This window comes from Notechis scutatus, chromosome 4 (genome assembly GCF_049901735.1).
Source record: "Notechis scutatus isolate UNSWTSFEM ecotype Mainland chromosome 4, rNotScu1.2, whole genome shotgun sequence".
NCBI lineage: Eukaryota > Metazoa > Chordata > Lepidosauria > Squamata > Elapidae > Notechis > Notechis scutatus.
In genome coordinates, this window is record NC_142012.1 from 124,114,910 (window position 1) to 124,140,073 (window position 25,164).

At 40.6% G+C, this 25,164-nt stretch overlaps 1 protein-coding gene across 4 annotated transcripts in view; it reads right to left on the reverse strand.

The window, feature by feature from the left end:
- CRTAC1 (cartilage acidic protein 1) overlaps window positions 1-10,863 on the reverse strand; it is a 31,717-nt gene extending 20,854 nt beyond the window's left edge. For 3 of the 4 annotated variants that reach the window (XM_087964736.1, XM_026675932.2, XM_087964735.1), the window contains exons 1-2: window positions 10,705-10,863; window positions 4,150-4,352 (exon numbers count right to left, since the gene is read on the reverse strand). In XM_087964736.1, coding sequence (XP_087820862.1) covers window positions 4,150-4,352; window positions 10,705-10,758 — 257 coding nt within the window. In that variant the 5' untranslated portion in view covers window positions 10,759-10,863. The remainder of the gene's footprint in view (window positions 1-4,149; window positions 4,353-10,704) is intronic. The other variant, XM_087964737.1, reaches the window with a different exon arrangement.
- Between the last annotated feature and the right edge of the window lie 14,301 nt (window positions 10,864-25,164).

Consider the following 25,164-nt stretch of genomic DNA (forward strand, 5'->3'; position numbering starts at 1 on the left):
CAATCATCCAGAAGGGACTATTAATTTCTTTTAGTAATATTTGAGAATTAGAATTGATTTCTCCCGATTTGGAGCCCTTATCATTCCTAACTACTAGAGTGAGGCACCACAGTCCAACAGCTGGAGGGGCAGCAGGTTCGGGAAGCCAGTGAGCTGACTAGGCTGTGACAACAGCCTAGCCAGAATACTCAGTTCATTATCTGATACTTATTTGTTCTTAAAAGGATTATAGAATTCCTAGATAGAGATTATGAGGATCCTTTAAGAGCTGAACTCATACCGTTCTAACATAGGGTCCCTTTGTGAGGGAGGTGTGATGTTTAAAAATGTGATAAATGAATAAGGTATTGTTTCCTGTGTGATAACATGCCTCTTCTTAATGATACATTAAAGTAGCCCTGGCAAGTATGAACACATTCCTGATTGCTCATTCATGGGAAACTTCCACTTCTCCATATGCACATTTGTCAAGGCGTGTCCACCATGATCACCCTAAAGGCAAAACATGCCGTTTCTCTTTGAGCAGCTGGCCAGGCTGGTTTCCATTTCCTTCTATCCTTCCTCTTCAAGGGACTGTCAGATTAGGGATGCAAGGAGCACACAGCTGAATGCCTGCTCACTCCTGTGCACCAACTCAAGCCAAGCACACTGTCAATAATGCGATGAAGCCCTCTCTCACTCTGCTTCAGCCAATTAACACAATGTCAAGGTGCACACCGGGTCTGTCAGAAGAGCGAGAGAGAAGGTTGCCTCTCCTCAGAGCGAGAGAAAGTTTGTTTTTCTTCAGGTCAAACCAGGGCACTCTTCCACATCTCTTGACTTGCCTAAACTTTTCTCACCTATGAGAAATACCTGTCTCTCCATAGTTTTCTAAGCTTAATAAGATAATATGCAGGAGTGGGATTCAAAATTTTTAACAACTGGTTCTGGGGCTTAGGTGGTGGGCATGGCTTGGTGGTCATGTTATTGGCTGGATGTGGCCAACTCAATATCACTCACATCGAGGCATGCATCTCCTTGCCTGGCCTCTCACGACTGTGGGGATGTTGCAACAGTCATACGTGTGAAAAATGGTCATAGGTCACTTTTTTCAGTGCCATTGTAACTTTGAATGGTCACTCCACACAAGGAAAGTACCAGCAAAGGAGGGGAAAAAAAACTCCAGAGAAGTTTCTGAGACAGGAAGTCTAGTCCTGCCAAGAATGTAATAAGGGTTAACAGAGAGGCAGTTTCTGTAAGCAACACCAGAATGTTTCCTTCCTGCCTTCCTTACAGGATTAGGCCAGTCATTTCTTCTAACAACCAGTTCTCTGAACTGCTTAGAATGTTAACAACCATTCTACTAGAACATTCTACTGCTTAGAATGTTAACGACCACAACTAGCGAATAGGTGCGAACTGATAGAATCCCACCTCTGATAATATGGGTTCCAAGGATCACAGCCTCTGTATAAAGCAGCATTCCCCAACCAAATTTTCCAGTTACATTGGGATTACAATTCTCAGAATCTCCAGGCAGGAAAATTCTAGAAGCTGTCATTACAACACTACTGGAGGCCATTAGGTTGGGGAAAGTCAGCATGAAGAATTGAGAGGAAAAAGTTCCTCAACCTGAAAGGTTAGCTAATTAAGGTGGGTTCAAAATTGGAGAAATGAATGTTGATGGGGGAAGAGAGGTCAAGTCTTGTCTTGCATTCTTTTTAGCATATATATGAAACTATGGAGAGAGGTCATTCTTTAGTCTGAAGTGGGGTGTTATCAGTACGACTATGACTGTATGGCTCCACTTCAGCCAAGAAAGAGATATAGTAACAGCTTTGACCTGGTGCCTAGAGGCTAGAAATAGGTTCCAACTACAGGTAGTCCTTGACTTACAACCTCAACTGAACCCCAAATTTCTGCTGCTAAGTGAAACATTTGTTAAGTGAAACACTTGAGTGAATTTTGCCCCATTTGATTATCTTTCTTGCCACAGTTGTTAAGTGAATCACTGCAATTGTTAAGTTAGTAACACAGTTGTTAAGTAAATCTGATTTTTCCATTGACATGGCTTGTCAGAAGATTGCAAAAGTGCTCACATGACCTTGAGACACAGCAACGGACATAAATATGAGTCAATTGCCAAGCATCTGAATTTTGATCATGTGACCATGGAGATGCTGCTGTGGTCATATGTGTGGAAAAACAGCCATAAGTCCCTTTTTTTGAAAAAAAACAAACTTTGAAAATGGCTTTGAAAAAAGGGACTTACGGTTGTTTTTCAAAGCCATTGTAACTTTGAATGGTCACTAAATTAAGTGTTGTAAATCAACAGCTACCTGTATAGTGATTGATGACCTAGTCATCTGGATAGATTGAAATATGCTCTATGGGTGACCATTGAAAACAACAGAGTACAGTGCAGCAGAGTAACAGTTATCTTACAAGGCTGTTTTGGTTCCCAGTTGGCTTCCAGGCCCAGTCTTGATTCTTTATGGCTTAGGTCTTTTTTTAAAAAACACTGGGACCCTCTATTCCAGGTACTGTATGTCTCTCAGGACATGAAGAAAATAAATGTTTGAGGAACAGCTTGCCCATCCATTCTGGGTGGCTTCTTCTCTGTGATCATTCAGTAAGGCTGAAGACTGCTCTTCCATAGAGCCAGTGTAGCAGCAAGTGGACTACAGTTTGTGGAGCAGTTAAATGTTTTACTGATATGAGCAACCTTAGAAGAGGTGCCATACTGATGAATCCAAATGAAAAATTGCTAGCCATGCAGATATGAATCTGTCAGTGAAAGATCCTGGAAGATCACTGAGACAGAATTCAACTTCAGGCAGCTGAGGTCCCTAGTAGCCCAGTGGGGATGAAACAGAAAATTTTGGGGCTCTAAAACTATGGCCCTAGCAGTCCACGTGTTTAAAGCAGACTTGCTACCCTGTCTTCCTGCTATATAGGGATGATATGAATAGATGGAAAACAACTTAGAAAGAGCTAGGAAAAATCAAGGCCAAGAAGAGATAGAGAAGGCTTGGTGAAATGAATGTGGTTACAGAAACAATTTCTCTGTTTTCCAGGAAATCCTAGACAGAAGAGCTTTTCAATAGATATAGGTTCTTTCCAGCTCGAGACATGTTTTATGACAGTCCAAGTTATACTAGCAGTGGCCAGGTATAAAGAGACAGCCCCGTCTGGCCCCTACCTCCTAGGTCATGATTGCACCCTGGACAGGTTGGGTAAGCTGGGTGAGAGCTGAGAAGGCTACTGGCAGAGGCAGTTAATCAGGGAAGTGATGCAGGAGACAGTTTAAGCTGTAAGCTTTGAGGATGTAACTGTACAGTTCCATTGAAAACCCACATACACATCTGGAATCGAATCATTGCACAGATGTTATTTTTGGCTTATTCCAGAGGATCCATATCAATCTTCACATGTTCTAAGAGCAAAGTAGAGTATGAACATGTATACTTTTTTCTTCCTTTTACAGCCTTCCCCAATTTAATGCCCTTCAGAGGTTTCCAAAGACATTTCTCATAGGCCCCAACCAGCAAAACCAATTCCCACTAACTGGGAATGTTAGTTTTAGTCCAGGACATTTGTACAACCCCACAAACATAGCAGTGTCCACGTTCTTCTGAGAAACAGGGTCCGAATTCACACTGTATTAAATTCACTGTATTAAATTTTAATGTAATTTGTTTAGTTTTGTATTAATATAACATACGCATCCAGCCATTGTGATTACAAGGTGATTTAGGGCTTTTCTTATATGTAACTTGGACCATTATAGCTTGTTCAATATTCCATGATGAAAATAAATAATAGTTGGGCATGGCTTACAAACAAATCTATATATTTGATTCTTACTTTGGATGAATTCACATACCGTATGGCAGTTAGCCAAACTGCCCAGAGAAGCTGGAGATTGTGAGAAAGGCAATATATAAATGTAATAATAATAATATTAATAATAATAATAATAATAATAGACTACACTGTGTTTTTAGCCTTTTGTATGAAACCAGCTTTTGGGATGTAATCATCTGCCTTGCATCCTCTTAACTCTAGGCTATTCTTTCTCCTCAAATATGTCTCCTTGTGGGGTGGCAGCATCTCCCTCCTCAACTTCCCATGCATCTAGCGATACTTAGCATTTTCCTTGGTACCCACCCAGCCACGATAATCTCGAAGTCTCCATCCCGGTCTGCATCAGTCACAGCCACACCATAGTTGAGTTGAATTGGGTTGCTGTCATAGTCAGGGGGAAGGATTTGATCCGTGACTGCTGTGAACATGGGTTTACTGCGCTGGGATCCTTCACCAGGCCAAGGCAGAACCAGGCTCCACAACAGCAGTAGCAGCAACCTTGGCACCTATAAAGAGAAGCATGTGGCTACATCACCCATTCACTCAGTAACTGGGATTTTTTTTTTTTAATGCAGGAATTCCGTAACAGATCATAACACTATAGAAAATAGCAATAGTAATAGCACTTAAGACTTGTATACTGCTTCGTACTGCTTAACAGCACTCACTGGTTGGTTTACAAATGTCAGCATATTGCCCCCAACAATCTGGGTCCGGATGGAAGGCTATATCAATCTTGAGCTAATCAGTATTGAACTCCAGGCTCAAAGTTGCCTGCAGTACTGCATTCTAACCATTATGTGAACATGACTCAAAATCTAGCTTGTTTTGCCCATTTCACTGCTACTTACCCATGCAGATAAGCATTGGCAGGGATCTGATATAACCATCCTGATAAATTCTTAGGGGTAGCATTGCTGCCACCCCTTGCAGAATTGGGCAAGCACTTTTGAAGACTTTGGTTTGGTGCTGGATTGGTCAGCAATTGCCTAATGCTCAAGTACCAATAAAGATGTTGTTTTTTTACTCTAGTGTGGGCAGGAAACTTCTGCTTCTTAACCTTCTAAGCTTAGGGAGGAAGCATTGGAATGCTAGATTTATGGAAAATTTCAGCTGTTGTGAAGAACAGGATGTGCTGACACTATAGTTTGTACCAAACATCTAGTTTCAGGACTGAAAGTCAATTCAGCTGTCTCAGAATTCACTCTGGGATGTGAAACCATATTAGCTTCAGAGTTCCACATCCCTGCTGAAGAGAAACAAAAATACACTAGGTTAGACCATTAGGTCTCACATTCATTCATCAGAATTAAAAGGAAGAGAAAGGACCTTAATTCATTCCTTCAATAAGAATGTTACCTCTCTCTCCTTTGATTCCATCAAAGAGTAGGAGCTGATTTTGCGCTTAGCCTGAGCTAGAAGATGGGAGGGAAAGAATCTATAAAAAATATCAGGCACATAGTGTAGAATTAAACCCAAATGCAGTGATTGTGAGCAAGTATTTTAATAACATCATGCTTCTGTTTTAAGTTGATCACACTCTGCTTTATAACTTTCCAGTAACTCTGATGAAGATCAAACAATCCTGAGGACCATCTAGTCTGCTTCTTGAGGCAGGATCTTCTCAATATTAAAACACTTCCACAGAATGTCTGTTGATCTCTCCTATGGAGTAGTCCATGTGAAAAGAAAAGAAAAGAAAAGAAAAGATGGCAGCAAATAAAGCATCTTGTGCCAGAAATCACCTTTCAGTTCAAGGTAGACTCTGAGATAGGATAGCCTCCTTTACTTCATGAAAAGGGCATTTTGCCGTGAGATTCGTTAATCCTTAAAACAGATGAACCTCTTTCCCCCTCATTTGGAAACACAACAAGAGTAGTTAAAGCTTAGCAAGAAAAAAAGCACTTCTTCATGCTGTCAGTATCCGCATATGAAAACGCTTATATCTTATGTTAATAACTATCTTTCCTCCCCCGGCCAGGGCTGTCAGTTTGGAGTATTCTTATAATCAGTATTGTAGGTTAGAATCAATAGTCCCTTTAAAGTCCCTTGGAATGAAAGTGTGAAGGGGGAGAAGCCCATCGTTTCATCATGTTTTATCCACCCTGATTGTGGGAATAAGAAGGCTGTCAAAATGCACTATGGAATAGGTAATCTGTCTTGTGAACATTTCTACAGATAATAACTCATTAGTTCTATTATTGGCCTTTTGGGACTCTTCTAACCCCTCTTAGCAGTACCCTGTGGTATTAACACTTATACAAAACATATCTCAAGGTAAGCTCTTGCAAATCTTCCTGCTGAATCCAAAGCCAGAGGTGGGTATCCACTCTACCTACACTGATAGGCAGATGGTACTACGACTAGGCAGGTCCTACACTTTTTCTCCTCCTGCTCGAAGATCAGCAAGCCTCCAAGACTTTCCATAACTTCACTGGAATTACCATATGCTCAAAATTATTCTCTGAAGAGGCAGTGGATGAAATTTATCTATTTCATTATGCTTTGCAATAGAATTTAGGGCTGCAGAATTCATGATGTGGCCTGAAATATAAGAAACCTACCCAAAATAAAAACCGAAAAGCCTTAGTAAACTTGGTTATTCCCATTATATAAGAGAGGAGGCCCTGGGTGCATATAATTGCAATTAATAATGATTACTATGAATAGTTATGATGCAATAATATAGGAGCTATCAGGTTCGGTCCTCTCATCAAGAAAAACTCTACCTATTCGCTTTAGAAACAATGAAGGAGCCATTCATAGGTATCTATAGGTCAAATGACCAGGTAGGAAGTACAAGAGCAAATGCATCTTTCTTGTGTTCTTCCACAGAAGAACAATCCATCATACAAGGCCGGTAGCTGATACTATCCTCTAGTTTAGGCACAGATTAACTCTTCATTAAATAAGTTTCCAAAAACATAGGATGGTAACAGGCGCCTGGTGACAAAGACAACGTGTTTTTCTGTCGCACTCCCAGCATTTGGCTTGAGCTAATTAAACTCATACATCAGTGTGCATTTCTAGATAGATCATTAGGGAAATGGCCATTAATTAAGTTGCCTTCCTAAACGCGTACAAACATGCACTCAGAGCTTGCACCTGGGCGCAGGCAATGAAGAAAATGTACTTGATCCTTGTAACCTCTGTTCTTCCTCTTCTGGGACTTCAGCTTTCCCCTTGGACCTTGGAAGACCTGATTTTTATGCTCCTGGCCCTGTCAGATAAAGTTGCTGAACACATTACAAAATCCTTATATGGGAAATAGTTCTGTTTTTAGGCCTATTTTGAAGAGTTTCCAATAGTTATTGAGGAAAGCTGATTAGGAACCATGATCCTATATTTCATCATATGTTATAGCCACTATAAAGTATTTCACAGGAAAAGGCACACAGATTAAAAATTTATCTTACCCCCAGTCCCGAATTTCATTTTTGCATTGGTTCTGCATTATAATTTATACACTACTTTCCTAGAGATTCTAATACAAATCTATTCAATTTTGTGCCTGGCATTTGCGTAGCTTAGCCGCTCCCAAACATTGGAGCATAATTCTCATTAACCTTAGCCAGCGCATCTCACTATGTGACGGGATGACTGGAATTTGGACCCCAATACATCTGAAGAGTGTCAGATAGGGGTGAGTTAGCGTAATTGTTATCATCTCCACTTAAATCCATACATGATCTAGCCCCAAGTCGGCTGCTGAAGTTTCTAGTCCTGGTTGAGCAAAACAACATCCAAGTACAGGTAGTCCTTGACTTATGACCTCAATTGAAACCAAAATTTCTGTTGCTAGGTGAGACATTTTATGATCTTTTTGACACAGTTGTTAAGTGAATCACTGCAGTTGTTAAGTTGGTAACATGACTGTTAAGTGAATCTGACTCTCCCATTGACTTTACTTGTCAGAAGGTCGTAAAAGGTGATCACATGATCCTGAGACACTGCAACTGTCATAAGTATGAGTCAGTTGTCAAGCATCTGAATTTTGATCACATGACCATGGGGATGCTGCAACGGTTGTGAAAAATGGTCATAAGACACTTTTTTCAATGGCATTGTAACTTTGAATAGTCACTAAATGAACTGTTGTAAGGCGAGGACTACCTGTACACCAACAAACTCATGAATGTGAGTTAGTGAACCTTAGTGCTACTGGGTTCCCTTACTCAGTGGATATTACTATTTCTTTTTCATGTGAAAAATTGAACCAAGAAGTTGGCATATAGCAAAGCAAGACATCAGCCTCCAGCATCATTTCTATGAGTGCCTGTAAGTCACCTACGATTTTCTAACTTACTTAGAAAACAAAAATGGCAGGTATAGCAGCTCAGGGCTTTGTTTAGAAAAGGACCTCCTGGAACCCCAAAAAAATCTCAAACCAAAAGTAAAGCTGGGCATGGAATAGAGTATTTTGGATCGGAAGCTGAGGCCAAAAGGAGTGGCGGGGATCAATTTCACATTTGTCTTTTTAAAAATTGACAGTTTTGTGACGATGGCGGCCATTTTGTGATATTGTTCATGACATGACTCAAAATTCCCAACGTGTCTACTGGACTCCAAAGGTTGCCTACCCCTGTTTTGTTCTCGGGTTTCAAGATTTTACTTCCTAGGTTGGAAGCGGCAATTCAGTGATCACTGCCGATATGCTTTCAGAAGTCATTATCGGATGCCCATGGAAAGGCTTCAAGTATCAAGAGAGCAGCATGACATGATGAAGGAAAAGCAAGCAGCACCTCTCCATCCTCATGTTCAAACAGGACTGTATAGAAAAGCAATGGACTGAAGCAAGGCATTCATGTGCTGCTTACTATATTGTTTTTGATCGCTTCCCTTGCCTCTTCGGGTCGGCTCTGAAAGTGGAAGATACAGATAAGTTAAGAGGATTCAAGATTGAATCCACTTACTTCTTGAACCAAACCAAGATCAAAAACAGTCTTAGATGTTACAAGGGACGGATATGGTTTTCGATGTCCTTGGCAGCTGGGGAAAAAATAGTGGACGCCATTTTGTTCTTGCTGTGGACATTGATGGAAATCATCTGCTTGACTTCATGCCCCTATACCTTATGATCTTTTATTATACCAGGGGTCTGCTCTTTACACAGAGAATGCCGTGTGGACAAAAATGCCCATTCTGAACCTGCGCTGCAGCAAATTTGCCCCAAAACAAAAGACTGTGATAATAATCCCACTTTTTGTAGTTGTCTTCTAGTTTTCTAGTCATGTGCTTCCAAATGCTGACTGGACGAAAAGCTTCTAAAAAATAGTGTTTGGAGCAGGGATATGTATTGTCAAACTAGAGAGAAGGCGCTTCAAGAGGGTATGTCTGCAGCTGCATGTTTCCAAGATTTTCATGATCTCTTAGGGTGTGGCTGATTACACTGCTATTTGTACCCATGTATGCAGAAACCAGTAGGATTGATGACAACAGATTTCTTCTGTCGGGAAGAAATTGGGATTTGCATAACATTCTAACACTATGCAATAATCCCCTAATAAATGCATGCTTTGATTTCTTGCCATTGGTCAGAGGAAGGGAGAAGAAACTGCATGTGATTTTCTCAGTTGACACATTCTCCTGGCAAATCCTGTACTTTCAAATGAGCGGCCATAGCAGAACCAAGGATTTAAGTGGACCGCTGTTCCGCGTTAGCAAGCAGTTTCTGCTCCATACTTTCTGCTATTTTTCTAAATGATAGTTGAACTCCTATAGAACCACATCACCAATATAATATCGATGCTTCTCCAAAAGCCTCACAGTGACACAGGGGTTTTCTGCCTCATTGTAGACTAGTGACATCACTCGTTCACAGAGTTGTTGTCCAAACGCATTCCTGTATCCTCGGTGACATCATGTCTGTTCAGCCAATGACGTGTGCTGATATCAGCCTAGTTAAGAAATGCCACAAGATGCCAACCCACCAGATTCTTATCCAAAGTGCAGGAGGGCAAACGGGTTCAACCAATCAAAAGCACTGACATCATAAAATTCAGGTTTGAGCTTCAGTAACGGCCAAGTATTGCTTCTGGTTCCAATTGGCTTTTTGTTTTGTTTTGTTTTTGTTTTGTTTTTTCTGGAGCAACTAACAAGAAAAAAAAAGCTCCTGGCTTTGTCTGCATTGCTGTCTTTCCAGAGTTTGCTATTCCTAACCCAGATCCTGCATTAATACCGCAGGCAAGTGATATTCTTTTCCCCCATAAAATCAAAGAATTTGGAACCAGACCTATCAGATCTTCAGGAAGCAGCCAGAACTCCGGGGCCCATAGAGTTACACTTCAGAGTTGGAACCGTGCCTTTCCTCGGCCATGTCAAACTGCAGGGTATCGAGCCAACCTCAACCCTGGCATTGCCACCCCTAGCAGCTGCCGCCACCAGCAGCACTAGTGCAATCTGGAAAGCAGCAGTCACCTTGGCACTCCGCTTTTGCTCGCTGCCGGAGGCGAGCACTCCAAGAAACGGCTCCCCGCTCAGAAGATCCAGCGTGCCATTGGACAGCCGGGAGCTGTCTCCACCGCGGCTCTTCAGCACATCCCCTTCAGCGCACAAAAGTGCCTCCCCGTCCCCATCCCATCTAGCGAGCCTTCATTTCCACTCCTTACTCCCTGGTTTCCGAAGCCCGGGCTTCTTCACACGGCCCCTCCCCACCCCCTTTCTCCCAGAAGCCCACCCCTCAACCCCAAATCCCACCCGCCAGTCTCCCGTGAGACTCGACTACGCTTACATAGCCTCGAGGCCGCCCGCCCCGCATCAATCGCCCACTGCAACTTTTCTTCTCCATCTCTTCGGGAATTTGGAAAACTTTGCTCCGGTCGGCTTGGGCACAGCAGGGCAGGAAACAGTTGTACTCACCGGGCAGGTGGATTGCCGGGGCAGCTCCATGCCTACCAGCTGGCCGCGAAACATCCGGAGCGGGCGGACTGCCCTCTTCACGTGCGGCTGCTTGTCGTGGCTCTCCGGCCACCGCTCTTTTCGGTCCCGGCGTGCGCGAATGTGTATCTCTCCGGCTCTATCAAGTCAGCGGAGCGAGCGCCTTCTTATGTAAAGGCTTGTGCCCGCGAGGCGACCAATCACTGCGACCCGAGCACAGCAGGCGCCCAATGGCAACGCCGGGAGGTGGAGTCGCCTGGCACTGATTTACTACCTGGAATTGCAGGGGAAGCGCGGCCAGGCAGCGCCGATCAATACGGAGCCAAACTGTGACGGGCGCTGAAGCTGGCTTGTGTATGCTTGTGTGTGTGTGTGTGTGTGTGTGTGTGTCCGTGCACGCATGGGGTGGGGTGGGGGAAAGCAGCTTTCAAGAGCAGGTGTGTAACCTTTACAAGGGAGCAACACTGCTCCGATGACAGCACCCTTGGCCACAGAGAAGAGCAGCGTATATTGAGTGAGGGGCGTGGGTATCTCAGGTACCACCTGTCCTGCGCCTTTTTGGAAGCCAATTTTGACCGGACTGCTTCCATCCCGTTTCTTTTACGTGAAGAAAAAGATCAGGGGAAAAGTGCCCTGGCTGGAAAGTGGAGAGGTTGCGTGCAAGAATGAACAACGCCGGGGACCCTCGCACCCCAAGGATGGAAGAAGGGGGTGGGCCTTGGGGGCCCAGCGCCGGCGCCTCCTCCAGTAACAACCCCCGACTCCCCTGCCCCGTCTCCCAGGCAATACCCTTCCGCTGGGCCCAAAGTCTCCGGACATTCGCTCTCGCCGCCTCGTTTCCTATTGGTCCTAGCACCCCTCTGCCCACTATGATCTTCTCCACCCATGACCCGTTGCCGCGTGTTGATTGAAGATGGGAAAACTTGGCTTCTTCTCTGTTAGCGAGAGAGAAAGGAAAAGGTGGAAGGCAGGACCGTGGAGCTCGCTGAAGTTTCCACTCTTCCCTTTGTCCCAGCTACTCCGAGGTTTCCTTAAGCAACAGGCTCTGAATAAATTTCATCCTGAGGGTCAGAAGGGAAGGTGCCTGTCTGCTTCCTGAGTCCTTGCTTCCTTTGGCAAATCCTGATATCCAAATTCTCAGCACTGTGCCCACCATGCCCAGTAACCAGGCAAATGTTTCAGTTCCTTTATTTTTGACTTTTCTGTTTTGGGCAGCCTAAGTACATTAGATTTGATTCTCTGTGTTGGAGGGTATATTATTCAATGCCTCTGCATCATACTGTGACACAGTTAGGTTAAGGATGCTGGAAGCACAGTTTTTCTATGATCTCCATAGTTTGCTGTTCTCAAAGTAGAAATGGTCACTACTGGAGACACAGTTCCCTCTTTCCAAAGTGCAACTGGTGAATAGGAACATTTTCATCTGGAGTTTTTGAAATTGTCTCCTGATGCCAAAAAACAGCAAGCGTTCCTGGAGACCGCAATTGGGTTAAAAGAGTGTTTGAAGGAATTCTTTGAGGCCACATATGTGGCTACTATTGAAAAGCCTTTCCTAACCTGGCATCACTAGATCTGTTGAATTATGGCTGCCTTCAGTTCCAGTCGATGTGGGCATTGGCTGTACTACAACTCGGCTGCTAGAGGAACTTTGGGGAGAAGAATGAATGCCTCTTCAGAATTATGTGTCCAACCAGTGCCACGTGAAGCCTCTTTTGAAGACCAGTGGACTTCACAGAAGAAACAAATCAACTAAGAAAATAGCCATGGTATAAAAACACGAGAACAGAACAGATCCCTGATCCTTAGAAGGCTGTTTTGCTACCTAACTCATTAATTTTCTTGACCAAATATGGAGTTTAATGGCGGGTAAGTATAGCACCCCACATCTGTAATATCAATAGCATAGCAAAATTAATTACTGCTTTTTTCAGTCACATAAACCATCAGACACCCTATTATAATGCCTCATGTGTTATAATTTCCCACATCACATGATACCTTTTAGAAAAAAGGCATCTTTAGGATGTTTCAAGTACAGCATAAGAATTCTTTTTCTTTTCTTTTTACATTAGAAATATATGGATCAGATGTGTAATATGTCAGTGGCTGAATACATGCGATGGAAATAGTAACAGATCATTCACTTCTGAAGCAATCATATTGGAAGCTTTGAGTGAAATATAACTACTATCTCTTTTGTAATACAGTTCCATTTGCAAGTAATTCAGTCAGCTGCCAATGCTTATTTACCCAAATTTGCTTCTCTGTTTACAAGTATGCGATGTAAATTTACAATCATAAGCACCAGATAATAATATGCCCTTTCAAAGATATCCCTGCAGTTTTAACCATATGCAGAGTCACTGATCTTTCCCCACTTCTAATCTAGCCATCAGACATTCCACTCTTACATATTATGAAAAAAAACATGTGATTACCAAGGGGCTAGCTCATTAATCTGCTGTAGCAAAAACAATAGTATTGTAGTGTTAGCTTTATTTAATTGACTACAGTCCACTTCATCAGATGCATGACTCAAGAGAAATAAAACGATATGTCATGCTGTTACATGCAGAGACATAATAACTAAGGGTAGATTTCTGATAACAGGTATCTAACGAAGTAGACATTATGAGAAACCTTATGTTGTAGTATGTTAGTGCTGGAAATATTAGAAGGTTTCTTGTTATCAATATGCCTGAAATCTGCGTGAATTTTGTTGATAGTTAAGAGCTGGAAGTCTGGAATGTTTACTCCTTCAAAGTTACAGCAAGATTTTAATGATCTTGTTGGATTAGAAATAACCATTAATACAACGGTTGGTGGAAACTAAACCCAGAAAACTACAGTATGGTTGATATTTAATAGGTGGCCAAATGGAAACATTTGCTTCTCATGTTTTCTGTGCTTATAAGCTGAACTGCAAACATAATGGACTTTTAGCAGAGCTAATAGAGAATGGAATTTTTCTCTAGTATGTCAAACAGCTGATTTTAGGGGACAAATTTATAAACTCCTTCCTCTTAGCTAACTAGAATACAAACACAGTGATGATTCTTGAGAAATTTTGGACTGTTTTATAGAAGGTAGAATTTCTTCCAAAGAAGTAGAGGAGTTTGAGATAAATAAGGTAATAATCAGACATGTGATACATGTACATGTGCAAACACATCTCATGTAAGGGAACAGACCATGCTTACACTGGCCAAATGTGCTGAACTGCACAATGCATGTTCACCATTTCCTATCTACGGCAATAATTATTTCCAAGTAGAAAAATGCGTGTGTTAAAAGTTGTGGTTCATATAGCACCTTATTTGCTTTGAAAGCAGAAAAGGTGATTGTTTAAAGCCTTGAAAGAATAGCCTTATGTCACACAGATGGCACTATATGCAACTTATAAGAATAATTGAACTCATCTGTGTTTGATCATTTTGCATAGAGATATGGTTAGCTCTGAGAATGCAACAAAATTAAGTGATGGGAAAGACTTGACTATACGAGTTCAGAACATCATTTCCACCACCACCCAATTCTCCATATTTAAATGCAACTAGGAAGTCAGCTTGGTGTAGTAGTTAAGGCAACAGGCTAAAAAACAGCAGAGTATGAGTTCTAATCCCACATTAAGCACAGAGCCAGTTGGGTGACCTTGAGTTAAGTTAGTCTTTTTCTCTCAGCCCTAGGAAGGAGGCCATGGCAAACCACTTGTGAAAAACCTTGCCCAGAAAATTGCATGGATTTACTCAGGCAGCTTCCAAAAATCAGACATGATTGAATGGAATAAAAAAGAACAAGAAAACTAGCATATCAGGAATAAATGTTGCGCCCTAGGTTTTTTTTTAATTCAAAAAGTTAAGGATAACACACACGTTCAAAGGCAACTCCATGATTTTGTTAATCAATGTCAACTGTGTTCAAGAGCTGAGCTGAATTATTTATCTCTCAGTTATGGTGTATTTGAAACTATCATCACCACCTCTGCCACCATTATCACCACCATCTATATATCTTGATAGCCCATTTCCCTGACTCAGGACACCTCCCAGATCAGCTCTTTCAACAGTAAAATGGCTTAGAGCCTTTTCAAGCCCTCTCATAAGGAGTCGTGGTGACGTACTGATTAGAATGCAGTACTTCAGTCTGCTTTTGCTGGCTGCCGGCTGCTGGCAGTTCGATTCTCATTGACTCATGGTTGACTCAGCCTTCCATGCTTCCGAGGTTGGTAAAATGAGGATCCAGATTGTTGGAGGCAATATGCTGACTCTGTAAACTGCTTACAGAGGGCGATAAAGCACTGTGAAGTGGTATATACGTCTAAGTGCTATTGCTATAAGATAGCTGTTTGGTTGCGGAGAGGTGTATATAACTAGATAAATGTTTGAAAAATGAAGAAAGGGGATTATTGGGATAATATAGAAATGATTATTTTCTTTTTCCTTTATATGGAGTTGGATAGGGGAAGCATTTGTGATACTATCAAACTGATGGCAAGAGAAGATAGAATGTTTTGAGGTTGGCAACAGGTTTTAAGGTACTCATAGAAAATCTTCTGAGAATGGAGGAATAGAAGCAGTTGGGGTACAGAAGAGTCCTCCAGATGGTGATTTTCATCAACCTCGTATTCATATTCTTCTATTTTCATCCCCACTTCATTCGACTGTATTGAAGTAGAGGTATTTCTTGTATGCTGCAATTGGCTGTTGTTACTTTTCAATCAAAGGATGTGGTCAGTGGATTCAGTAGTGGCCAAAATTGTGGAAACCTTTTGGGAAAAGTGTATTTTTGAGGTTTGATGGCTAATAACATCACTTTTTTGCGGGGAGTAGTACCATAAAATTCAATAACTGAATCCCACTCTCTAAACACTCATGCTCATTGGCTACAATCAAATGAAGGAAAGCTAACCTGATATCAGCCTAAGCAAGTTGTGTTTCCTTTTTCTGGTTATTTGGCTATAACTTTTCATAGAATACAGATAATTTAACAAACTTTGTTGCATTACATTCTTGATTAAATTATCTTTCCATTGATATATACTTTTATGCTACTACTCCAAAAAAAGTGGTATTATTAGCCATCAAACCTCAAAAATTCACTTTTCCCAAAAGGTTTCCACAATTTTGGCCACTACTGTATCATGTAAGCAACTTATCTTTTGGGAACACTTAAGGAGAATGAGGAAGGGCTTGAATATAATGGAATGGGGCAGAAAGAAAAATGTGACACAAGCACAAATTCTTCGGGAATCTGAAAGTGCACAAGCTTCTGTGGAGTGAATGACTCTTCTCACAGTTTATTCAAATCACAGAACAAATAAATCAAAGGAACTCCCAAACGATGGTGTCTTTTCTTTCATCAACTTTGGCTAGTAGACATGGAGTTAGGCGAATCCCTCAACTTCAGGTCATTATTTCAACAAGAGTAAATATTTAAATCTTCAAAACATGCCCCAAATCTGGGGGAACATTTTAGCCCGGTTGTACAGTGTAATACACATAGTTTCTTCTGCTAGTTTCTTCTATCAACTGTTTTAAAAGCCACTTTTTATTTATCAGCAGTGAGATCTATGACCTTGAAAAAAGGAGTTTATGTTATTTTGCCGTCTACAGATGAAAAACAAAACTACAACTTAGGTGGGGGCATACTTTTTAAAGCACTTCCAAAATAAGTAAAAACTAAAGTTAAATTAGAAATGGCTCTTTGCATTGCTGGAGTTCAGCCCTTAACATGCCACATAAAGTCCAGTATAGCCCCTAATCCAGCAGACTTAGTCTGATTTCCTGTCCTTGTTCCCCATGACTCTTTAAAATGTAGTTGGACAGTGATACCATGTGTCTTCTCAATCGTTTTTTCTACTGATTGTCTACTCTATCTGAAGTTCTGGATTGTCTGAAAGTTCTTTCAGTCTGCCCTCATGGGGCATGTTATCAAATCCCTGTATCATCTTAATTGTCTTCCTCTGAACTTTTTAATTATCAATATCCTTCTGGAATAGTAGTATCCAGAGTCATAAACAGTTAGGGCTTCTCTTTCTTTGATACAAATCCTCTTCTAATTCAACCCAGAACTATATTAGCCCTTCTAGCAGCTGTCTCACACTTCCAACTCATGCTTAGTCTGTTGTCCTTAATCATACCCAAATCCTTCTCAGAATAATGCTTTCAAGCCATGAATCTTCATCTTATATGTGTGATCTATATTTTGCCCTCCCTAAATGTAATAGCTTAGATGTCTCCCTGTTGAAGGATATCTTATTCTTCTTATCTCAGTCTTCCAGCTTGTCCAAATGAGATTGCCATCTAGATCTGTCATCCTGGATATTGGCCAGATTTCCCAATTGTGTGTCATCCATAAATTTGATAAGCAGCCCATGAATTTTATTATCTGAGTTGTCAATAAAAACATTGAATAATACTGGACCTAACCTTGCAGGTTCACACTGGATAGTGCTGTCCAACCTGATGTAATCCATTTGAGTGTGGTTAGTCAACCAACTGTAGAGTCATCCCAATCACAATTGAACAACTTGTAAATGAGAATGTCATGTGAAATCCTGACAGAGGTTTCGCTGGAATTGAGGAAGATCACATGCAAAACATTTCTCTACTTCACTAAAGTAGCTACCTTTTTAAAGAAGGAGAAGGATGACAGATCCATGCTCTTGGGAATCAAAACATTGTCTTCAAGTTGTCTTCAATTCAGGTATAATCTAACATTCCTAATCTTCTTGTGAATGGGTCAAGGAATGTTTCCAATGCTACAAGCATCCCTATACAGAAATTAGCAAACTGTTCTCATGCAGGTATTTATTTTAAAGCTACTTGCACCAAAGAGATCTTACTTCATAGAAATTGTTCCTGGCCCTCAGCTAGGCCCTTTCAAAAACACATTTTTACTGAATTAGGAGCATTGCTGAGCAAAGGATACCGGGTTTGGGATCTGGTGAAGAATGCCCTGAAAAACCTCTTGCTTGGGTTCTAAATTCACAAAGGTAGAAGAATAAACAGTGCTAATGATATTGGCAGTTTATACTAAATTGGGAGGTGACAGAACAGCAGAGAGTACAGCAAGAAGAGAGAGAGAGGTGACAATAGAAAGTGTAGCAAATGTCAGAGGGCAGCGAATGGAAACACGTGACTTTTGTGAAGGCATTGAGACAATGGAGGTGCGGGCCAGGGAGCTGGGAACAATGAACAGGATATTAGAGTTGAGCTGGCAGGCAGATATGAAAGGCCTGGTAGAGCCTGCTGGAAAGGTGGTGTGAGTGGTGGGGAGGGGGAGGGTTGTGTTTTGTGTCTTGCTGTCAGTCCAAATATGGCAAGTGCATTGAAAGGCTGCATATACCAACACTGACAAATTGTAAGAACTGTAGAGATGTTAGGAGCTTTGTATGATTTAATTGTGACTCAGAGATAAAAACACCGTGGAATGGCAGCTGGGACTTGCAGTTTCCTCTTAAACACGTTCTCACTTCATCACATTATGGCAGCGAGAAAGAGTCTTCGAAGTATAAATATTAAGTTTGCGATAGTTTGTCAATGTAAATTGCTCCGCTATTTTCTTTCTGTAAGTGCAAATTAGTGCAATGAATATTCCAAGCTTGTGATACTTTAGGCATTATTTTGTTCAAAACAGGATTATTTGTCCCAAAATTTAAATGACTTTACCTTACCAATTTATCTTATGATTTTAAAATAAACTGACCTAATAATAATTTCTGTGTTGGTGTTTCTTTATTTTTAAAAAAATCACTTGTTCTAAATGTTACATTTCATATTCTGAATAAACTGAAGGTTTGGATACTGGAGAGTGACCCAAGTCAGGAGAAATCTCAGCTTGAACAGAAAAGGAACTCTTTCCTTTTTGGATTAGCTTGTTATTTTATCTCTTTGCCCCAGGATTCAAAAGACATATTAGAAATCCAAGCTGCAGGCTACTCCAAATGTGCTGAACCAACTCCCACCAGTCCCTGCCAATTGGCCATGGCAAGGGACTATAAGAGCTGTAATCCAAAACATCTGGAGGGTGCTACATTACCTGCCTCCCCCTTTATATTTTAAAACAAGATGATATACTTCTGCATTGTATTGACTATAGTCCAGATGTTCTTCATAGTGAGAGATTCATAAGAGGCATCGGACAAAATAGAACTCAGTTTCTCATCTGCTATTTCCCCCATAATGAACATTAATATTAAACTGCATAACATGTTTTCTCCTCTCTACCCAGGATGGGTTATTTTTAATGTTTTTCAGTTACTGTATTGTACAGATGTTCTTGAACAAGAAAAGCAACTCAGAAAGACATATAATTCATGGAGGGATGTTATGCATATAGTTTGCATTAATACCAGTAACATTCATGATTAAGAGGAAAAAGGAACTTTACTGAAGTTTCCCAAAATTGCTATCAAAGATACTTTCCTTCCAGAGAATCCAGAACTTTGCTTCTCCTGCTTTTGTTCTGTTGACATGGCATACTTTGACCAGGTTTTATGCAACCAACTCCATCACAATACAGGATTTTTTCCCCAATCAGCTAAAAGGATATCATCCAGAATAGGTGCCTCATAGATAGTTCTGCAGCACAATGAGAAATCCTGTTCACTAAATGTATCTCTTTTTAGCAACTTTTATAGGCTTGCTCTCTCCACTAATGCTACCTCAGCTTGCTTCTCTTCCATCTTAATCTTCTGCTTTCCCCGCCATCCCCTGCCCATTCCTCATGACTTGTCTCCCCACTGTTCCTTTGGTGGGCTATGCCCTGGGGAGCTATTTGAAATCTTCCTGTCGCCACTCACCAGGACATTGCTCAAAATGTGAATTATTCATTCTCACTAAAAGCCCTTTTTGCTGTCTTGCTTTTCTTGAATATTTGCTATTGCTGTGTAACCGGAGCTACCGTCATACAGTCCCTTTTTTCTGTGGTCACCTCCTCACCAGCTAACAGTTATGAGGAGGGGGCTGGGAGGATCTGGCCCGGCACCAAGGTGTGCATTTGGCTAGTTAGCTTCATGGTGATTGTTGACTTCCCAGGAATTTCATAGACAGTAGCAAGAAACTCTTATCTCTCAGGAAGGAATGGGTCATTAAATGGAGTGCCTTTTCTAGGGTGGGTGCCATCATGAGGATTTTTCCTCAAAAGTTCCAAAGTGTTTATTTTTGTTGATCTAATGAAGGATAGAACTACTATACAACTGCCAACATGGCTTTGTCAGAAACAGATCATGCCAGACAAACATGATTGCACTCTTTCACAAAGTGACTAAATTAGTGGACCAGTGAAATGCTGTGGACATCTGTATACTTAATAAGGCATTTGACAAAATAGACCAGGGTGTATTTCCTGGCAAGATAGAAAAAAATGGGATAGACTGCATCACCAATAGATGGATTCATAACTAGCTAATCAACTGTACTTAGTAGAATTACATTTACATAAAGGGAAGCATGCAGTGGGGTGTCCCAAGGTTCTGTCTTAGGCCCAGTACTCTTCAACATCTTCATAAACAATTTAGATGCGGGGTAGAAAGGGAAGTCATCAGATATGCAGATGACATCAAGCTGGGGAGAATAGTCAACATTTTAAAAGTTAGGCTCAAGATCCAGAAGGTTCTTGACAGACTTGAGCAGTGGGCCCTATCCCAAAAAATTCAATTTAGTGGTGAAAAAATAAGGTTTTACACTTAGACAACAAAAAAACAAATAGAATAGGTCAGTGATGGCTAACCTTTTTGTCGTTGCGTGCTGAAAGTGATAATGCAATACGTGTGTGACACCCCCCCTGCGTTTCCCCCTGCATTCCCCAATCTCTACGCAATTCTGGGAGTTGAAGTCTACAAGTCTTAAAGTTGCCAACTTTGGAGACCTCTGTTATAGACAGTTAACCAACAGAAGGAAAAGCTGCTGCTTGGTAGCAATGAGGAGGAAAGATGGCATGAAACAGCCCTGCTCTCCCTCTATCCTGCAGCATGTTGGAATTGGGTATTGCTAAATGCCAGTTATAATAACTGAAAAAAGGTGGTTGTTGATGACATCAGTAACATTGCTGAAGAAGCAGCAAGATAAGACAAGTTAGGAAGAACCGAGGAACACTGTGCAGCTGCTCTTTAAATATGTTATGATCTATATAGTATTTTCAAAGCAGGGAGAACCAAGCGTTGTGCAGATTCTATCCATAAGTACATGGAAATGGTCTTAAGAACCACATATGTTAAAAAGCCCAAGCCTTAAATTTTTAAGAAGTGTCCAAATAAATACGGGGACCTAATTCACTTTCTCATTCCGTTGCCATTCCTGCAGCTAGAAAGTTAGTATATGCAGGAGGAGAGGAACTAAATGCCACATTCGCTGAGACAATGAGCCCAGGATTTTTGTTTCTCATATCTTTTGATAGAGTTTGGGAGAGGGTCTTTGTTTTATAAACCATATTAAAAACATTTTAACAAGTTTTCTTTTGTTTCCTTCCTCAAACTATTAGAAACCATGCCCTGAGTTTCAGTAATTATGCCCAGAGAGGCGCACAAAAGAGGTTTGGAGTCCATTTGGGGCCATAGATTGTCCCATCTGTGATACACACAGTAATAGAAACTGATAAAAAATGAAGTATTTTTATATTAAGTTGTTGCCTGAGAAGTGCCATTTGTCTATTTGCTGTGTGTTGTTTGGTGATTAGCATTTTGTAGCATTTCTTCAATGTTTCCTTCAGCCTGATCTCTGCTGCAGTGTTAACATGTAGTTATGTGGACTGAATGCATGATAAATGAATGTACAGGTACTGAGGAATGAGAATCACCTGGCATGTATAAGCAGCAAGCAAATAGATGTGGGTTATGTACACATTAATGTAACATCTAAATACATACTGATTCCTTTTATGTCATATTCAGGTCAAGTAATATTGCAGTTAGATAAATATTCTTTTTTTTTGCCCTCATTCCACCCTGATTTTTTGTATTCTGGGAATAGGAGTGTATTTTCTCCTTAAGAATTCCCCCCAATATACTGTTTATATGGATTTTGAACATGTTGCTCTTTTTAATCTGTATTTATATATCCACTGACATCTCTGTACTACCAGATGTCCTGTGCCAAAAATATAAAAGAGATTCCTATGCCAAAAATATAAAAGAGCTCTACTATATTAAATGGTTCTTAAAGCAATTAAAAATGGGATTCTCCAAAAGGGCAATGAAAATAAACAGATGAAGATTGCCCTTTCATCAAGAGTCTTTTTATTAGGAAATTATGAGTGTGTGTGTGTGTGTGTGTGGTGAGTTGGTGCCAGAGGTAGCAAATTCATTCCAGGACACTAGGAATAAGGGGCAGATAGTGGCAAGCTGTAACTTCAGAATCAGCATTTTATCAACATTCATAATCCCATCAAGCTTCAGAGAATTTGAAGCCCACTGCAGGACATTTTTGCGAAAATACATGTTATGTGTGCTGTGATGCTGAATCATGGCTAGCGCTTCTCATGTTTGACATTTCATTCAGTAAATGAGATCCAATAAAGTATCTTAGTACTCTATGGCTAAAGGAATGTGATCTTGGGAGTAAGAAGAGCCTCTGTGTTTGTCATATTTATCAAGGTATTATAGACTTTTGCAGATTTAAGTTTGGTGTCTTGAAATCTGCTTTTCACTATAACTTCTAGGAAGAAGCTATAAAAAAGGCAAGCTAAAGTTGTCTTTTCAACTGCTTCTGAGGTCCACATCTAACAGTAATAATTTATTTATCCATGGAAAAACCAGAATAGCTTGTGCCATGAAACAGAAATCCAGGACTTGAATTGCATGTGCTCACAGAAATCTTTGGAAAATGGCATAGCTAGAAGACACATGAGTTACCACCATGAAAGGAAGACAGAGAAGACCTACTCACTCCTTTATTGATCCTCATGAAAGATGGATTAGTAGATGACAGATCATGGTTGATTAATCATTTCCAATTATTGTCTACCAATAATTTTTGGGTTTCAAATGGATGCCACCTGACATAACTGTCCCTCCCAGTCAGGGCCGGTGCACACTGATAAGGAGCATCTTTTTACCACTATCTGGACTGAAATGAGTGCAGCCAAATACTAGGCATAATGCATTGTAACAATCTAACCCATCCCCTCCCAAAAGTGGAGTCCAAAGATGTGGGCTACATCAATAACGTCTGGTCTCAGAAATGGTTGCCAGTCGAATCGTACTTGTTAACCCTTTCTGCAGCAAGGTCACAAGCACAATCTGAATTTGTGTAACTGCATCATTTTTTTTTCCAGGTAGAGACGACATTTCCTAAAGCCCAGTTTCCAAGTGCAAATATATATTTACTGGTCCTATCTTTAGATCTTGCCTAAATGAAAGCCCATAAGTTCTGCGTTTCTCATGCTAGTGGTCTGTGTAGTCCTTGCTATAGAGCTGCTTTGTCACTTGTGTATTTGTGTATTTTAAGACCCTATTGTTATTTCTCCAGCCCAGCCACATATGAGAACAGCTCTGTGACTTGAAACCTGAATTCAGAGAGGCTAAATACATCCTTTTGTGTCATTCTACCCAGCTGCTGCTCTCATCTCCTCATGTGCTAGGAGCTTGGGAGTTAACCCTTTCTGCAGCAAGGTCACAAACACAATTTGAATTTGCTTGACAGCATCACGTCTGTATCCACCAAGATGCTCTAGGGATGTACTGGCCGTGATGTTACTTGGAGACAGTGATAATTAGCCTTGCTCATAGAATCTGCTCAAGCTCCACCAGTTGGTACCTACCCCAGGAGTCCAAAAAGGGAAACTCTTTGCTAAAGAAGAAATAGGAACTAAGTGTCATGGTTTGTAGTAACAGAAGGATGAATGGCTCTTTACAGTCATGGTGAATAACAGCAACAACTATATCTGAGAACATTCTATGACATTTTTTTTAAAAAAGTATTTTATAAGGAATATAAAGTGATAGTGCTGTTTAAAGGCATGACACCTCCCATATACCCAGAAACATACAAGGCCTTATTATTAAACAAAACGAGGTGACCATTAAGCGCTAAAGAACAATCATGACAGGCTGTTTCTATGATGTTTTCTTTGTTGAACAACACAGTTATATGTGCCATGCATCTTGCTCTGAGCCCTCTAAACCAGCCCACTGTTTCAAGCACAATTGTGAATTTCACTCCTTTGCTGGTACCAGACTCACCAATATCTTCATGTGAGATGGGAAATGGGCACCATTTTTGTCACCAACATCACCATGACTAGGGCAATACCTAGCAACTGGAAGTTCAGCTTTTTCATTCTAGATCTATTATCAATTTACTTAGGGAAATTACTCTTCCGCTTTTGCTTTTATCTTTGGAAGTTAGATTGGAACCATCCTTAGACAAGGATCTGTCTTTCTTTATATTGCTTTATCAAGACCCATGATCAGAACATCAATGTAACAATGAACAATAATTGGAAGCCTTTGTGTTACAACAGATCTTGGCAGATTAATCCCTGTAGACCTTGCTCATAATTGGTTGTTCTTTTATTTTATCCTTGTTGAAAGTGGTCTAAATTTGTCAGCTCCAGATGAAATGTGGTTTTTTTTTAAATTAACAATTGCTTAAACAAAATAAAAGAGTGCAATCATGTTACATAATCAAGGGGTGGAATTCAGCTGCCTAATCTGAGGTACTTTGAAATAAGAAAATTCAGATTTATTTCAAGAGATGTAAAAGGTAAATTTTACACAGCTTGTCCTAGGCATGTTTGTATACTACTACTAAAATATAACTTTAAAAAGTCTCTCTCTCTCTCTCTCCCTCTCTCCCTCCCCTGCTCTCTCTCCTTCTTTTACTTTCCAAACTCTGGATCAAGGTATCCCATTGTTTTATTAAATCCTAGCATTTGGTTTTCTCCTTACAATGTAAAAGGGATCATGGATAAAAAGCATGGTGTATATATATGAACTAGGGATTATAATTTTGTAGAAAACTATCAAAAGGAAATAGGAACTCCAAAGATTTCCCAGACATTGTATTATATTTTAAAGTCCTCTTGAAATAACCACAGGGACTAAAACCTTCTTTAATAATATTAGATAACCACGCCTCTTTAGGCCATCCTTTCAAAGACATTTCCTCACCTGAAACAGAGAAACTGAATGACTACTGGCAGTCAAAAGCAGTGGAAGCAAGAGCAATTTCTGACTTCCTGCCAGGTTCTTCATTGAGCTTCCTTGTGGGAAACTGGCAGGGAGCATTGGAAATATCCCCTTCCTTTCCTTTCCTTTCCCTTCTCAGCAGGCAGATAAGTGGCTGCTGCTGAGTGGGAGAGCGAGTGAGGGATTTTTTATTTTTATTTATTTATTTATTTATTTTTGTTAATTGCTACAAGATAATAGGTATAAGTAAAAACATAGTTATGAATACATGGATACGTATAAGAAAAATAAAAAATAAAAATAAAAGAAACAAG